Here is an 18,480-nt window from a genome sequence, read left to right on the forward strand (position 1 = left end):
GACATTAGACAATTAAAAGATAGACAGACATTAGGCTGACCCCATATGGTCGATAGAGTCAAAAGGTCGACACAAAAAATTGTGTTAATTTGTGTTTTTAAAGTTTTTTACCCAAATTTGTTGAAATGCGTTCGCTCACCGTGCTTCAGCCTCGCTGGCTCGCTTCACTCGCCACAAGGTTACTAAAGGTAATAGTTTGTGACATTGATAGTAAAGGAGGCAAAAGTTTTAAAAACATGGGGGGGAAACAAAAAGTTTACCTTTTGACCCTGTTGACATTTTGACTGTCGACCATATGTGGTTGACATAATGACTGTCTATCTTTTAACTATCTTTACATGTGTGGTCGACGTAATGACTGTCTATCTTTTAACTATCTATACATTGGATACCGGGGCAGAGAGGGAGCCAGGAACAGAGGTGTGTCTCTTACCCAGCCATCAGAGTGAAAGTAATGGTATGCCAGCAGTTGTTGGCTAAATAGTTATAGATTGAGTGAGCCACAAGGTTCTATTTCAGCATTGTGTGGTAATAAAATGCAGGTTTTTGTCCTATAATTACCCGTTCTGTGTGCAACTGAATAGCAAGCACATTCTGTTTGGACCTCCTGTTTCATTGATTTTCTCCCTGAGCTGGTAAGAGGGGTTGCAGAGCTTGAGTCTTGTTATTAGAGTAATCAGCAAACCAGGTGCTCCAGATTATGTCCTTGGTCACAGTACACCAGATATTATCATTGCTTGAAAGGATGAAGGTTCCGGGCACTTTCAATTTTTGAAACATTCTGTGTACTGAGTATTGGGATTAGAGTTTATTAAGATTAGGAATTAGCAGGTAATAGAAGAAGGTTAAGATGAATGTTCAGCATTAGTATATTATTGAGCAGGTCTCCACTTTACTACCAGAAGATAGTGATTTTGGGACATGTTACCCAAATGTAGACTATTTCCCCTCGACATGGTCAGAAGCTCGACAGGATACAATAGTTGACACAAGTTTAATTTTTTTGGTGTGTCATATATGTTTCATCATATGTGACCACAATCAGTGTAAATGTGTACGCTTCTCACGCTTCGGGCTACCGCTGCGCTTACCACAGGATACTATTCCCAGTCATAGTCCACGTGAATGGTAAAGGAAGCAAAAGTCGCGAAACCTGTTGAAACCTCAAATAAAACTTGTGTTTATTTTATGTGTGTCGACCATTGTCATGTCAACCTTTTGTACCTATTGACCTCAAGCACTGGCTATCTTTTACCTGCCGACCTATTGACCCTGTCGACTTAATGCATGTTGACCATGTTCACTGACTACCTAGATACTGTCGACCTATCCATTGGAACCCGTTTACATATGACATGGGTGGTGTTTATACAAAAATATATTGCGTAGGAGCATAGCTATATGTAAGTTTCAGTAGGATTGTAAGCTTGTGAGCAGGGCCCTCCTACCTCTATGACTGTTTGTTATTGCCCATTTTTGTCCTATCATTGTGTCCAGTCGTAAAGCGCAACGAAATTTGCTGCGCTATAGAAGAAACTGTTAATAAATACATAAATAAATAAAGCTGTGCCCGATCATCTAAGTTTGTACTTTTATCGGTTTGTTAGATTCTACCTGGAGTCACAGTGATTATTGTCAATCCAGAGACCAAAGGACCATTGGGAGATTCTCATCTTGGTGAGGTAGGTCTGCTTATCGTTAGGTAGTGCCTGTCATTACAGAACCATTTCTGTGTGTAGGCTACTCTGTCAGAGGTTAAAGGTTTTTCTATCTCTTCCGTTAATCACCATTGTGGCGGTAAAATACTATTTCATTGTCAAATGTCAGAACTGTGATTAACCACTTGTTTGGCATGGTTGCATCAGATGCGACCATACCAGCAAGTGCTTTATCTGACCTGGTCACACAGGCTGTGACCAGTCAGATAAACAATGTTTGCAGCTGCAATGTTTCCTCTGCTGCTGTTCTCAGAGGGATCGGAAGGTCCCTCTGCCTCCCCCAGTGTTTGCCGTGCTGCTGATCATTGCTGATCAGTCAGCACAGCAGGACCACCCATCCAGCGGCTGCAGACAATAACAGCTGCTCGGGAGGTGTAAATCAAGTACCCCTTGTGTACCTTGCGGCTGTCCCAGCTGTTTAAATGAAAGTCACGATGTTTCCGATGGTGCCGCCCGATGTTCTGATGTTGGGGGGGGAAACAAATTTTTTACAAATATCAAACTAATATCAAAATATTTAAACTAAAATCATCTTGGATAAGGTTACATTCATGTTCTTCACCTAATTCACTCATAAAAACACCCAACAATTTCTGAGTGTTTTTTTGGGGGGAAAAACGTCAGTTAAGTGGTTAAAGAGCGACTGTCATGTAGACACACACAAAAAATACATGACCTATATCCTAAATATCTATATCTGATTGTTCAGTGTCAAAATCAGTGATAGTTTCTGCGTATGTGTTAGGTCAGTGCCGTAACTAGACATTTTAGCGCTGTGTGCAAGAAATAGCATCGGCGCCCCCCCCCCCCCCCAATATTTAAAACAGGGCCAGCGCACATCGTAGGCGCGCGCCAAAACTATAGGGGCATGGCTTCTAGGGGAAGAGGTGTGATCACAAAATAATACCAGTTCATACTACGCTGCACAGTAGTCTCCAGTACTCAAATTACACTGCACAGTAGCGCCACTTACACACTTTACACCAGATAGAGTCCCATTTTACACATTACTCCAGGTAGAGAAATATAAAATAACATTCTTGTTTCAAACATCACTCACCACCCCAAGCTCTGTGACTGACGGCAGGTGGGGAAAAGGTCACCGGAGGTCTGACTCCAGACTCACTGGGCTGCTGCTGCACTGTGAGCTGGAATGCCTCCTCCTCAAACCCCTATGTCATCATGTCTCTCCCTAGAGACACTGCAGGGGGGCGGAGCATCAGATCCAGGAGAAAGGGAGAGACAAGGAAGAGAGTGTTATACGGAGGGAGCGTGGAGGAAGGAGAGAGTGTTATACAGAGGGTGCGTGGAGGAAGGAGAGGGTGTTATACAGAGGGAGAGAGGCGGAAGAAGAGGTGTTATACAGAGAAGGAGACGAGAAAGGAGAGTGTTATACGAAGGGAGCGTGGAGGAAGGAGAGAGTGTTATAAAGAGAGAGGGGAGAGGAAGAAGAGAGTGTTATACAGAGGGAAAGAAGAGGGTGTTATAAAGAGGGAGAGAAGACAAAGGAGAGAGAGTGTTATACAGAGGGAGAGACGAGGAAGAGAGTGTTATACGGAGGGAGCGCGGAGGAAGGAGAGTGTTATACAGAGGGAGAGAGGAGGAAGGAGTGAGAGTGTTATACAGAGGGAGAGAAGAGGAAGGAGAGAGTGTTATACAGAGGTAGAGAGAAGGAAGGACAGAGTGTTATACAGAGGGAGCGATGAGGAAGGAGAGTGTGTTATACAGATGTAGAGAGAAGGAAGGAGAGGGTGTTATACAGATGGAACGAGGAGGAAGGAGAGAGTGTTATACAGGGAGAGAGATAAGATAGGGGAAGTGTTATACAGGGTAAGAGATAAGGTAGGGGAGAGTTATACAGGGGAAGAGATCAGGTGGGGGAGAGTGTTATATGGCGGGAGAGTGTTATACAGGCGGAGAGATACGATAGGGGAGATTATACAGGGGGGAGATAAGATAGCGGAGAGTGTTATACAAGAAGGTGAGAGATAAGGTAGGGGATAGTGTTATATAGGGTGAGAGATGAGGTAGGGGAGCGTGTTATACAGGTGGAGAGATAAGGTAGGGGAGAGTGTTATACAGGGGGAGAGATAAGGTAGGGGAAGTGTTACACAGGGGGAGAGAGAAGGTAGGGGGGAGAGTTACACAGGGGGGAGAGATAAGGTGGGGTGAGAATTACACAGGGGAAGAGATAAGGTGGGGGGAGGGTTACACATGGGGAGAGATAAGGTAGTGGGGAGAGTTACACACGGGGGAGAGATAAGGTAGGGGGAGAGTTACACAGGGGGAGAAATAAGGTAGGGGGAGAGTTACACAGGGGGAAAGATAAGGTAGGAGGTCGAGTTACACAGGGGGAGAGATAAGGTAGAGGGGAGAGTGTTACACAGGAGGAGAGATAAGATAGGGGGGAGAGTTACACAGGGGGAGAGAGAAGGTAGGGGGGAGAGTTACACAGGGGGAGAGATAAGGTAGGGGGAAGAGTTACACGGGGAGAGATAAGGTAGGCGGGAGAATAACACAGGGGGGGAGTTACACAGGGGGAGAGAAGGTGGGGGGGAGGGTTACACATGGGGAGATATAAGGTAGCGGGGAGAGTTACACACGGGGAGAGATAAGGTAATGGGGAGAGTTACACACGGGGAGAGATAAGGTAGGGGGGAGAGTTACACAGGGGGAGAGATAAGGTAGGGGGGAGAGTTACACAGGGGGAGAGATAGGGGAGAGTGTTACACAGGGGGAGAGATAAGATAGGGGGGAGAGTTACACAGGGGGAGAGATAAGGTAGGGGGGAGAGTTACACAGGGGGAGAGATGATGTAGGGGGGAGAATAACACAGGGGGGGAGTTACACAGGGGGAGAGATAAGGTGGGGGGAGGGTTACACATGGGGAAAGATAAGGTAGTGGGGAGAGTTACACACGGGGAGAGATAAGGTAAGGGAAGTGTTACACAGGGGGAGAGATAAGATAGGGGGGAGAGTTACACAGGGGGAGAGATAAGGTAGGGGGGAGAGTTACACAGGGGGAGAGATAAGGTAGAGGGGAGAGTGTTACACAGGGGGAGAGATAAGAAAGATAAGAGAAAGGGGAGAGTGTTATACAGAGGTAGAGATGAAGGAGAGAGCTGGAAGAGAGTGACAGACTTACACACTTCATGTCACCTCTGCTCCTCCGGAGTGTGGGTCTTCTGTCTTTAACGTCTGCCTGAGCTTGGCTCCGCCCCCTGACAGCCTGAGAGCTCAGTCAGGTCCCAGCAGCAAGGGCTGTCTTCTCAGTCTCCTCTCCTGCAGCAAGGGCTGCTGGGAGCTGTAGTTTATTTCCTGTTTCTTCACTCGTGCGGAGCTGCGGTGCGGTGGGCGCCTCCTGGGTCCTGGTAGATTCATTCTTATTAAGCGGCCGTGCGGGTGGTGATGCCAGATGGTGCGCCTACAGTGCATATGCGCTGTGGGCAAGGCACCATCGGCACACACCTAGTTACGGCCCTGGGTGGTATCACTACCCTGAGATAACAAAATAGCATCTCACACACTAAGATCTGGCTGCACGTGCTTGGCTGGATTACAGATCAGTCAGTTTATCTATATATCTATATACTGTATGTTGGCTGCTTTTAAATTGTGAACAGCATATACTGATGTATTCTCACAATTATTACGGTAAACATTGTATAATATGCACAAGCTGGTATAAGCTATACCTATACATACTACTTCCCAAAAATGTAGAAATGACATCAACAGATTGCTATAAGCCATATCATGTGACCCGTGTAATTCAGCCTTTCCTCAGAACATAATGTGGCTGGCCCTGATGTGGAACGCCTAAATATATAGAAATGTGATTGCGGTATGGTATTTCTGCCACAGATATGGGTGAACAGTCCCCACACAGCCAGCGGATACTACACCATCTATGACAGTGAGAGTCTGCAGGCCGATCATTTTAACACCAAGCTCAGCTTTGGGGACACACAGACACTCTGGGCAAGAACTGGATATCTTGGCTTTGTCCGTAGAACAGACCTGACGGCTGCAAGTGGAGGTATGATTATCACATCCACGCGTCACCAATTATAAAAGTACCTTCCCTTTTGTAAGCTTTACTGTTAATTGAAAACCATGCTTCTGTGTGTGAATTATATAGCTGCACACAGACTTTAGGTCCCTATTCTAATTAAATGTATTTCAGAGTTTGATCAGTATATTTCACTTTAGACAACATAGTTACATTTGTATTGATTAGCTTTAGCACAGGTTCTCAAACTCGGTCCTCAGGACCCCAAAGAGTTCATGTTTTTGAGTTCTCCTCACAGAATCACAAGTGAAATAATTAGCTCCACCTGTGGATCTTTTAAAACGAGTCAGTGAGTTATGAATGCACCTGTGCGTCTGCTGGGTGACGTGGAAAATGTGACTGTGTGGGGTCCTGAGGACAGAGTTTGAGAACCACTGAGCTTTAGCACTTCATTGTGGTGAATAGAAGCTGCATGAAACACTTTACTGATCTTGCTCAACGTCCCCTTCTCTGTCTCATTTTAAGAACGGCATGATGCCTTATTTGTTGTTGGAGCACTGGATGAAACACTGGAGTTGAGGGGACTGCGCTACCATCCCATCGACATTGAGACCTCTGTGTCACGCACGCATCGGAGCATAGCTGAATGGTGTGTTTGACTTTTTCTGTTTAGTTTATACACCCTATAACAGCCCCTTAGTATTTCTCCAATAGGAAAGCAAATAGTATTGGGATTTAAGTAGTTCTATCGCTCCCTATCTATTGTAGATGTGTTCTTTCCTGATTCTATTCTAAGCTTCTGTCATTTGTTCACCTGTAAGTTACTTCTATAGTGTTCCTTCTAGGATTAATATGGGGCAGGGCGCCGGACTCCGGGGGCATATTGGCGCGCCCGAAACGGGGGCGCGGTCATGTAAATTAGGGGGCGTGACATCATTTTAGTGGGCAGTTCGGCCCACAGACGTTGCTATAGGGGGCGTCTGTGGCCGGCGACGTCACTGTTGGGGGCATGCGGTGCTGGGCTTCCCCCAACTCTCTCCCATAGCGTGAATGGATGCCGTAAGCATGCACACGGCATCTTTACACGCTGGGAGGGCAGGACGCGGGCAGCTGTTCTAGCAGGGCGCCGCAGAAGGGGCAGGGTGGATTTTGCCTTTAGAAAATCGGGCAGGCGCGGCGCCCTGCTAAAACAGCCTAGCGTGAACACTATTCTTTAGCAGAGGTATGTTGGCAGTCAGCATTTGTAATGTCATAGTCTAAAGGCAAATTAACACAAGCTTTCTTTTGTTACTTTGAAACAGAATAAACCTGAGCAAACTCTGGGAATATATTGTTACAGCCAGATCCATTCATCTGTGACTTGTCTTTGCTGTCTATGTGACCAGTATATCCTCTGGATTTATGGATCTCTCTGCTGTGTTATTTCTCTAATGGTTTTCTTGGGTGACATAACTTTTGAAACATAATTAGTATAAACTCTCCTACGGCCGTACCCAGCGTCAGCTCCTACCTGTTTTGGGTAGAGGGGCTGCCGCTACCTATGCCCGGAGAGGAGGAGGAGACAGCTGAGTCCCGCCACTTGCACAATGGATCTGGCAGGCGCCGCACATAAGCACATCCCCAGCCTCTATGGACTGCATCGGCTGCAGCCCATAGAAGCTGGCTAGGGCTGACGTTCAGGCAATGACTGGCTTCCTACTGGAAGCATGCTCACTGCAGTCCGGTCTGGCTGTCCCAGAGGGACGAATTACCTCCCAATGGGATTGCCTGTCCTGCGGGTGACTGGCAGGTAGGACTTCCAGTAGGAAGTCACTGCCAGTCACTGTGAAGCCAGTGCAGTCACAGACTGCAACTGACTCAATTGAGCTCACTGAAGTGGCAGATTTTACTGGGGGTACAGCAGTCCTGCAGCTGATAGGTAAAATCAGTCACTGGACATACCCCTAAAAAAATTCATTTTAATACATAAGTAGGGTTGAATGATCTGTGCGTGTCTGCTGTATCATGTAGTCTAGAACACAACTACATATAGTGCTGTCAATTTGTTCAGTTAAGTTGCTGGAAAGAAAAACTCAAAACAATTAATCTTTTGATTTCCTTCTTTTTCCCTGGAAACCAGCGCTGTATTCACATGGACCAACCTGTTGGTGGTGGTGGTGGAGCTATGTGGGTCTGAGCAGGAGGCGCTGGATCTGGTTCCTCTAGTGACTAATGTTGTGCTGGAAGAACATTACTTGATCGTAGGAGTAGTGGTAGTGGTAGATCCTGGCGTCATCCCCATCAATTCTCGAGGAGAGAAGCAGCGGATGCACCTACGGGACAGTTTCTTAGCGGATCAGTTAGATCCAATCTATGTTGCATACAACATGTAAAGACAATAGACTTTTAACCACTCAAAAATGACACCAGGTTATTATTATTTTTGACACAATTTCATGTAAAATACCAATGCTTGATGATAGGCTGAAATGTGCATTATCTTTTTAGCCTAACCTAGTAGATCATGGTCTGTCTGTCAGATTTTATGAAAGGGAACACTGTGCTAAGTAAGGTAGTATTAAATGAAGATCACTGGACATTAACTGTATCCTAACTGCAGAACTACCCGTATAACTACAGCGCTGGCTATTCCTCTGACCTGTGCGTCAGCATGAGAGTATTCTGCGTTTTCTATGGCTCTTACCGGGTTCTGCGGGGCCGATTTAGTTATTTATGAAAGGATTTATTTTTCTAATCCTTCATATTTGCAGCTGTAGCTTTGTTTTGTCTGAGTAAATTAACAATAGGTAGTGAAATTGCTTCTGCGTAATGGTGCCATGAGTCTCCCGCCTTCCGGCGGAGCAGAGTTTACAGTTGGTGAAGCCTCGCGAGCGCTAAGCTGGGGTGTTCTGTTTAGATTTAACAAAAAAAAAAAGAGAGGATTTTGGACTAAAACTTAGATTTCTTTTCCATTTAGATAGGTCATGTATGTAAAATATTCTGCCTATATTTTAAATATGTAAATATTGTAACAATTGTCAACATTCAAATCCACTTGTGGTAAATATGGAGGTGATGTTGAATTGTTCTATGGCAGTTTGAGTGTTTAGCAATCTTACAAATTTTTCAGATTATAGATTACAGGTTGGAGCCACCTGTGGCTTTCCAGCTGTGCTTGACTTGGAATTGTCAGCCTCTCATTGGCTAGCATGCTGAGACCTGTAGTTCACGCAGCAAGAAAGTTATACTTTGCCTGCACACTTCATAGTCAATGCAAGTGATAGAATGATTGTCCTGATCCATACAGAAGTATTTTGTTGCCTACTAATATATGTTGTTAAATATATGCTGAATGTTTTAATGAGTTTGTGTTTGGGGAATTTGCTAACTACTTAACTATATTGCCAGCAGGTAAAAAAACAAACTTAATATGATGCACTTTCTCATTACTGCCTTCTATTCCATTGTGACAAGAGAGCTTGGTGTCTCTCTGCAATGGCTGAATGACTTCTACTCTCTGGATTGTTTTCATTCATAACCAGCATTTTGCACCTGGCATAATACACCGTAATACTCCCGGGCTGAACAATAACCGTACTATATACGCTCTGCTATTTAAATGATCCGCAATGGTAAAATTTCATTTTGATTCCAAAAAGCGAGATACAGTAACATGTCTGTCACAGTGATTGCATGTCATGCTCTGGCAGTCAATGAGAACTGGTGTTTAGGGTTCACGTTGTATGATTACCTCTGCTTTTACTACTGCTTGTAAAGTGTGCCACCAGACCATAATATACCAACATGCATTACAGTATTTCCTTTTTTAGAAACCAGTATCCAAGCTTAGTAGTAACAATGGACACATTCAACTGTGTGGACAATATCTAACTAATAACACAGATCTATCAAGCATCGAGCTGCATGTCCTAATAACATTTTTGATTTGCAGGACCGGACTAGAACCTGGAATGTCTCATTTTAAGGTTGGCACTGTAAAGCATTATGGGAAGTTATTTTACAGGGCATATCATAAGGTATCTTGCTTGGGGCTTACACATGTAAGTGCACCTTCACCTGGAAATACATTAATGGGGGAGCACTGACAAACCTATTTCTTAGCAATTGGATTTTACTAAACAAAATGTGTTTTATTGGCATCTATATATATGTCTATTTTTTATTAGATTTCAAATTCAATATTTACTTGAGCAGAACCAGGGTTCTCTTGGTATAGACGGTTTTATAAAACACACAATGGAAATGTATGCTGTGGTGCTAATCGGATAAAACATCTCCATCCATCTCTACATTTCAATACTATGTTCTTTAATAAAGGGGCCACACAATGAGCTGATTCAGAGGTGGATGCAGTTACATTAACAACTGAAGTTTCACACGCAGCAGATCTGCAAACGTGCTAACGATGCTGGCGCAGGGATTTGTACAGAGACGCCTACTAATAGTGTCTATGACCCGCCAATTGCGTACAAATATGCACCATTGGACCAGAATGTCCGTCGCAAGTAAGCTGTCCGGAGTCTTTACAATTGCATTTGTACGCTCAGTCACGCCTCTGACACAGTCACGTCTCCATTCTTGTAGCCACCTGTTACCTACAAGAAACGAACACTACTTGCATAATAAATCCTCTCTGCTTCTGACATTGCTAATTAATCACTGCGACTATGTCCAATTCTTCTATCCACCCCATACAAGCTCACTGGAACATTTGTGCAGCTACTCCCCTGTAGCCACTTTCTCCAACGTTCCATTAAGCTCTACAGATGTTGCGATGAAAGCTGTGCTGCTGCTGTTGAGAGAGCACAAGTTCACTAGCAATAGTCAGACCCCAGCAGTCTCAGTCATTGGGATATGCCAGTGGTAAGGTGGTGCACTTGAGTGGATAATTTGCATTCACTATGAATCATTTACAAAGCACAAAAAATACCCGCCCCCATCTCTACTACCTCCTTATTTGTCTGCTAGGCATATTTCTAGTCATTACTTGGTCCTAGGAACAGGGGAATGCACCTACCCACCTGAAAATGTCTGTGATAGAAACAATACAAACATCTGTAGTAGATTTAGAAACCGTCCATTTGAGTAAAGTTTCCCTTTTTTATGTAAACATCACTCTTTTTGTATGTTCATGTCCTAAATTAATTAGAAAGGAGGGCTTCTTTATTTGTGTCTTTTTATTTTTTATTATAATGCTTAGATTTCATTGGTCAAAGTGCTTCTACAAATGTACTTTTCTGTAAAGGGCCATACACACTAGACGAGAAAATGAAAGATCTCGCTCAGAAGGGCCGATCTGACCGAGATCTTTTACAATTTCGTCCAATGTTGTTAACGGTGCACGCTCCCGCCCATCGTTAATTATCCCCTCCCTTGTCTGAACATGTACAGACAAGGGAGGTCCTTGTTAACGACAGCCAGCATGGCCGTCGTTCCCCCCCGTCGTCGATCCCTTCCTCGCTGGCATTGGCAAGTGTGTATGCACTTGGCGATGCTGGCACCCCACTGGATCACCCCCACCGCCAATATGGGAATCGCCTAGTGTGTACTGATCTTAAGAGTTCATGGGGCAATTTTAAAACACTTCCTAATACCTATAGGACAAGCCCCAATCACTACCACTCCAGTCGACATGGTAAAATTATGTCCTTTTGTAGACCCATTTTGCAGGAGGATATATGCTATTTATACCAACAAAAGGATATAATTTTACTATGTCGTCTGGAGTAGTAGTGATTGGGGGAGTCTACTACAATATCCCGGCTGACGGGATCCCGACTTCCGGAATGTCGGCAGCGGAGAGAGAGCAAAAGAGCCCCTTGTGGGCTCGCCACGCTGCAGGCACGGTGGTGCGCTACACGCGCCACACTATTCTCCCTCTAGGGGTGTCGTGGACACCTCAAAATGGAGAATAGTTGTCGGGATCCCGGCATCGGAATGCTGAGCGCCGGGATCCCGACAGCCAGGATATTGAATGCTTCCCCTGCAAAATACGGAGCTCCCATGTGACTGCAAAGTATCCACTCCCTTTATCTTAGAAATTGCCCGCACCACCCATCTTCTATCACAAGATGGTGCAAGCGTCTTGACATTACATTTTGCACTTTTTCCATAGAACGGATACATTTACACTACTGTGTGTGTGATGCATAAAACTAGTTATTTTATGTATGTTATTCATATCAATAGCGCACAGCCTTTGATACATATATAAAAAAGAAGCTTATTAGCGTGGAAGATCAATTAAAATTCTTTTACTGCTTCCAGTAACATGAAAAATAAAACATTATTTTTTATGGCAGAATGAGCTTTTAAGGCACTACACAATGCAGAGGTGTATGAAGCCTGTGTTCTGGTGACTGTTATATTGCTGAGCGGGATCCGGTCTGAAGATCGACACTGTCTAGCTCGACAATGTTTAGGTCGACCACTATAGGTCGACAGGGTTGGAAGGTTGACAGGGTTTCTAGGTCGACATGTTCTAGGTCGACAGGTCAAAAGGTCGACATGAGGTTTTCACTTTTTTTTCTTTTAACTTTTTCATACTTAACGATCCACGTGGACTGCAATTGGAATGGTAATCTGTGCCGAGCGAAGCGGTAGCGGAGCGAGGCACCTTGCCCAAAGTTCGCTCGCCATGCAAGGGGACACTGTGCACTAATTGGGGTTCCCGGTCACTCTATGAAGAAAACGGCACAAAAAAACAACAACCTCATGTCGACCTTTTGACCAGTCGACCTAGAAACCCTGTCGACATTCCAACCCTGTCGACCTAAACATTGTCGACCTAGACAGTGTTGGTCTAATGATCCACACCCTGCTGAGCATGCATCAAACACCCCAACACAGCAAACTGAATATGTGTATAGCAAGTAGTCAAAATATTAAAAATCTTCTTTCCAAAGCAGTGAAACATTTGGCATCTTGCAGCTGCTTTTGATGTGGCGAGCATGACACAGATGGCATTGCATTTCAAAGACTATTGTGTCTTCAGATGCCATTAACTTGTGCAGCACCTGCATTCGATAGAGACAATGACTAATCTCAGTGTGAGTTCCTCCTGAGTCTGCAGCAGAAATCCAGCATGGGCAATGAATTATCATACAAGTGTTGTGTGTGAAGTAGCACATGATGGGGGGTTTGTTGCTGGCTGAAGGCAGTGAATGTGAATGGAACAATTAGCTTTATTGAGACGATTGTAAGCGCACAAATCTCCAGCAGATATATAGAACAGGGGCCTATCTGCACAATGCTGGTGACCTGAGAAGTGAATGTATTTTAAAATCTTATAGTGGAATGGTTTGCACAAAGCTCAAGAGAAAATTAAGTTTTAGGTTTTTTTATATATAAAATAAATATTTGTGGCAAAAATTTAAAAAAATGCCACAATTCATCTATTTTTGTTTAGCCCTTATATAGTCAGCTTTCTGGTTAATGTTTGCTACCCAGCATTAGAGATGGGACTTCCTTTAATTAGCATTATGAATGGGGCTTTTTAACTCTTGAAAATAATATATTGTCCAGTTCATGTAATTCATGTAGATGTTTAAATCTCATTTTTCCAAAATCAAAAGATTCATATTTTTATTTTGGCATTGATGTATTAAAATATTGTCTAAGTTTATTAAACTTTTATTTTTATTACTTTGAACTTCCAAAGATTCAGCACGTCGGATATAGTGGTTTCCATATCCATTCCCGTATCTTTTTTTTATTATTTTTTTTTATTTCCAACTTCTGACCAGGGGTTTCCAACTCCAGTTCTCAAGGACCACCAGCTCATGTTTTGTGGATGTCTGTAATCTTTGTTGCTGGGTCAGTAATTATCCCACCTGCTTCCCCAGACAGAAATCCTTAGAACATGACCTGTTGGGAAAACTTGATGGCTGAGAACCACCGCCATAGACTACATTTTCTTCTACATACGGTGCTTTAGACCAGGAACAGTGATTCAGTTTGTTAGCATTCAGGACAACGGCTCTGACCATGTATGGATACCTTTAAGTAAAATACTTGGTAGTCTTACATACCCCTCATGTAGCAGACAGGGCCCACATAACTTGCCACTACTTGAACCTGCTAAAAGACCATTGCACTATAAGATCACAGCAAACAGTGAGGGAAGTCCATCCATGCCTCTCCCATAGGGTTCGGAAGAAGTGGGTTTATTAATCTCTGTGAGGGAGGCATGGATGCGTTGCCTCTCCCAGGATTGAGACCTCACACTATGGTTGTCTCACTGCAGAGCTAAGATTAGCTAGGACCTGACCAAAAGTAGGCTGGCGTGATATAGAAGATCTACAGTAATTAGCTAGTCATTAGGTCGACCCCATATGGTCAAAATGTATTAGGTAGACAGAAAAGGTCAACAGGTGCAAAAGTTCAACATGGAAATGGTCAACACACAAAAAGATGACACAAGTTTTTATCAAGTTTTTGGATGTCATTTTCTGTTTCATCATATGTGACCACAATTATTGCAAACATGTACCCTTGATGCTCGTTTTTCTCACCGCGCTTCGGGCAAGGTTACTATTCCCAGTCATAGTCCACAAGGATGGCAAATCAAGCAAAAGTTGAAAAATTTGTGAAAACCCCAAAAAAACATTTGCTGACCATATGTGTGTCGACCATTGTCATGTCGCCCTTTTGAACCTGTCAACCTTTAGCACTGTCTACCTATTGACTATCTATGCACTGGAACCCCTTTTAAACCACTTCATGGACAATATTGCCAACTGTGACTCCTACGGACTACAAAAATGTATTATATGCAGCGCTTCTCTTTTGTGCCCGAACTAATTTATCCTAGATGAGATAAATCACAAATCCGCTTTACAGTGGATTACATTTATTTTTGTTTGTTTTGGTTTAAAGCTAATTTATTTATTGTAAATTAAGTGGTGTTAGGAAAAGTAATCCAAAATTGCAGTCACTATGCTTGGCTAACATTTGTCGTAGACTTTGCATTATTCCATGTCATTTTGTACAGAATTTTGTATTATTTGTTTTCTTATTTATTTGTTATTAGACAAATTACCAATAAATTAACAAAATATCCGTAAATAGAAGAAAAGAAGAATTGCAGGGTGACACTGTTTTAATATTAACTATTTAAAGTCTTCAGCTTTGTTTCTCATGCCTTATTTCTTGCCGTCTAATCTCCCTGTACATGTGCAGAAAATAAGACAAGTATGGGAAGAGTGTGGTTTATGTAGACATATATATCTATCTTGCAAGTTGGGAAACACAGGAGATGTATTCCTGCTAGAACAGAACGCAACCAGTCTAATACAGGTAGTGCTGAAATGGCCCTAATGTTATACAATAAGATCTATTGCCTATTTGGAGAGTTATGAAGAGGGTCAGATTGTACAGAAATGGAGTATTCAGAGGTTGGGACAGATGAAAGGATTGCAATGTCAATGCTATAATCTTATTACATACAATATGTTTCAGCCAGCCCATTCCAATGTAGTGCCAAGTAGACTGAAATCAAAATGGCTAGCCCAATTGTAACACTTGGGCACCTATAGGCTAATGATACCAAATTTCTGGTTTGTACAGATTGCAGTCTAACCGTCTTCTAGCCCTATAAAATGACATTACATCTTTACTATGGTTATTCCTATAATTTAACCACTGACACATTTTGTTCTGCACAGTTGTTGTTTTTATTTTTTTCTTAATAAGCAGTTACGATTGCTATGGTTCCTTCTGAAACTGGTCACTGGTTATGCTTCATTTACATTGTATCGTAACAGGAAACCCCATGTGGTATTTTATCTGAAATGTAACACTTGTTTACATATTAAAACAAAGTCAAGCTTGAACGTTTTTATATACAATGTTAATGTGTATGCAGCCCAGGTTTGCCACTAAAAACATTTCCATTAATGTCTGCTTTAGCGAAATAGATTCAACTAAAGCAATATTGTTATGTTGTCTTTGTACAAATCATGTGTGTAAAAGTAGTTTTGATTTATCTGATTATTTTATCATCCTACATATGAATAATATTATATATGGAAAAAAAAAAACTTGTAAAGTTCTACTATTTTAAATTTGCTTCAGTATTATTATTTTGTGGAGAGGGAGAATGTTGTGTGGATGTTAAGGCCGGGTCACTGGGGGGCCAAAACCAGATGTCGTCCGTATTATTTTAATGCGGAAATAAAGATTTTGATCAACATCATTGTTCACGACAAATCTGCCAAATGTTTGTGTAGTTACATTTTGTGTCTTGCCATTATTGTGCTTACTTTAATTGTCTGTACAGCAGGTTGGGGGTGGTATAGAAGATCTACAGTAATTAGGTTGTTAGGGTCAAAAGACCAACATTGGAAATAGTCGACACAAGTTTTTTGGGTGTCTTTTTCTAAGTTTCATCATATTTAACCACAGTTATTGCAAATGTACACCCTTGGGGGCTCGCTTCACTCACCATGCTTCGGGCAAGGTGCCCTGCCCCGCTACCGATGCATTCTGCACATGCTACTATTTCCAATCATAGTCCACGTGGATGGTAAATCAAGCAACATTTTTAAAATATATGAAAAACTTGTCAATCATTGTCCTGTCGACCTTAAACATGTTCTACCTTTTGACCATGTTGACCATATGGTGTCGACTTATTGACTATCTAGACACTATACGCTGGAACACGACAGGATGTAGCCTATCAACTGTGATAATCTCATGCACCTACATTCAGTACAAAATGGCTGCCTTTGTGCCTCATATCTCATTACAGTTATCCGTTAAATAGGAGCAGTACTCCTGTATACTACTAAGATGAAAAGATGGATGTGTCCATGTGGGTCAGATTCTATCTCTCTAAAACTATTTTATACAATAGTTTGCGTTTGCTCTTTTAAAACTTTTTATTATTGCAGTTCAATTATTCAGTAGGCTGCAGTTGCAAAACTTATACCTGAATACCATTAGAAGGTGCAATACTATATTAAAAAAATAAAGTACAAAATAAAATATAGTATGTATATAATTTGCAAATGTTAACTACCCATGCTGCACCAGGGTAACTTTGCCTATCTTTTTATTGTCCAATGTCATCTTTATCATAATGAGATACAGCTTTGCCAGGTGTGGTATGGAGGGTCGACAGTAACTAGGTCGACCACTATTGGTTGACAGTAACTAGGTCGACAGGGTTTCTAGGTCTACTGTTGACCTAGAGACCGGATACCAGCTTTGCCATGGTAGACATATAATACATTTACGCTAGCAAGCCAGATGCATATCTGAAAGAATATGGTATATTTCAGCATCCCTTTTGTCAAAATACTGTGAAAGCCATTCTTACTGCAAGGTCAGCATGTCCACCTTGTGGAGTAAAAATTTTTGTGAACAATCTAACATTGCTTAAACACTCACTACATCATCAACAGTGTTATTGCTCTTGGCCAGTGTTTTCTGTAAGTTGGTGGCTACAGTGAATGCTGGTCCTAGCACTAGCTTGCATTAGCAGCAGGATCCTAGTTGATTATAGAGCTAATTTTCCATAATGTGACTTGATCTTAATCTCATGGGGCCCATACATCTGTGGGTCAGTTCCCCTTTCTGGTGACACCAATCTGGCATCAAAGATGCTGATTGGTGGACATTGTTGATCGGTCGATCCGTTGAAGAATCGGCTAAAAACGTAGTTAAAAATACAGTTAAAAATACCAACTTGCTGATCCCAACCATTTTTTGGTCTAAACTGGCAAATTGAGGATTTTCAACATGTTAGATTTCCCTGATTAGAGAACTATGATTTGCTCTGATACTCCCCTGATGTATGGGACTAATAAGTCCTAATTATAGATGAAGTGAATATAAAATAACAGTCTTGCGAACACTATGCCACCTTAGCTATATTGTGTGGTGGTCACCAAACTACAATACTCCATATTACAGAAAGAGTGGTTGTTGGGCTTTCTAATACTGATGTCTCCCCCATCCTGGCTTCGCTTAAAACTCAAAGGTGCCATCATTTGATGTGTTAGGTTGTGTAGTTTTATTGTTGGTCTAAGTACACATTTTGTGCATATCATTAAAAGTAGCTTTTTGATGATTTGCAAAGGTGAATTAATGGTGAATCAAGAAACTAGATAGTTGGCCCAACAAAAAATACACTTGCTTTAAGTTTACTTTTTCAATTGCAATTTGCTGGAAAAACAAATACAAGGTATAATTTGTTGTTGATTGTTGTTAAGGAACTCCAGCACAAATGTGTGATACCCCTAGAGCCACTAGTCAGGGTCTTCTGCCTACAACAGCTGCCCGCTGTTCCCTTAGTGTTTGACGCACATACTGGTACTTGGGATGCCGCCAGGTCTTAAACCTCAAGCAGCAGGGGCTCATTCAATTAGGTCACTAGATAATTGGCTAAAGTAAAGTGACAGGGTAGAGTGAATGGCCAACAAGGGAATGGCACATACTGGGTTAATTTGCAGAGCACAATGAAGCTACTTAACGGCAAATGATTTCAGCAGAAGCAGCCACAGCAGCAGTAGGTGGAAACACTGTGAGAGATAGAGCAACTGATCCCAGTGAAGTTGGTTACAGTAACTTGCAGGTGGAGCTGTGGGAGAAAGGCACAACCAGAAATACAGAGGCAGTAAATCAACACAGGTCACAAGAGAGCAGGAGCTGGGTTCTAGGCACGGCTGGGGTTTCCAACACACTGACATGCAGAGTATTCATAGGAAAGTCACGAAACTTATTAGTACAATTTATTTATAAGGT

General features: G+C 42.5%; 1 protein-coding gene across 2 annotated transcripts in view; it reads left to right on the forward strand.

Moving 5' to 3' along the window:
• DIP2B (disco interacting protein 2 homolog B) overlaps positions 1 to 15,794 on the forward strand; it is a 372,205-nt gene extending 356,411 nt beyond the window's left edge. For both annotated transcript variants that reach the window (XM_063952252.1, XM_063952253.1), the window contains exons 35-38: positions 1,608 to 1,682; positions 5,583 to 5,757; positions 6,256 to 6,379; positions 7,850 to 15,794. In XM_063952252.1, the coding sequence (XP_063808322.1) occupies positions 1,608 to 1,682; positions 5,583 to 5,757; positions 6,256 to 6,379; positions 7,850 to 8,102 (627 nt within the window). In that variant the 3' untranslated portion in view covers positions 8,103 to 15,794. The remainder of the gene's footprint in view (positions 1 to 1,607; positions 1,683 to 5,582; positions 5,758 to 6,255; positions 6,380 to 7,849) is intronic.
• The last annotated feature ends 2,686 nt before the right edge of the window (positions 15,795 to 18,480 follow it).

The sequence above is a fragment of the Pseudophryne corroboree genome, chromosome 2 (assembly GCF_028390025.1).
Source record: "Pseudophryne corroboree isolate aPseCor3 chromosome 2, aPseCor3.hap2, whole genome shotgun sequence".
Classification (NCBI taxonomy): Eukaryota; Metazoa; Chordata; class Amphibia; order Anura; family Myobatrachidae; genus Pseudophryne; species Pseudophryne corroboree.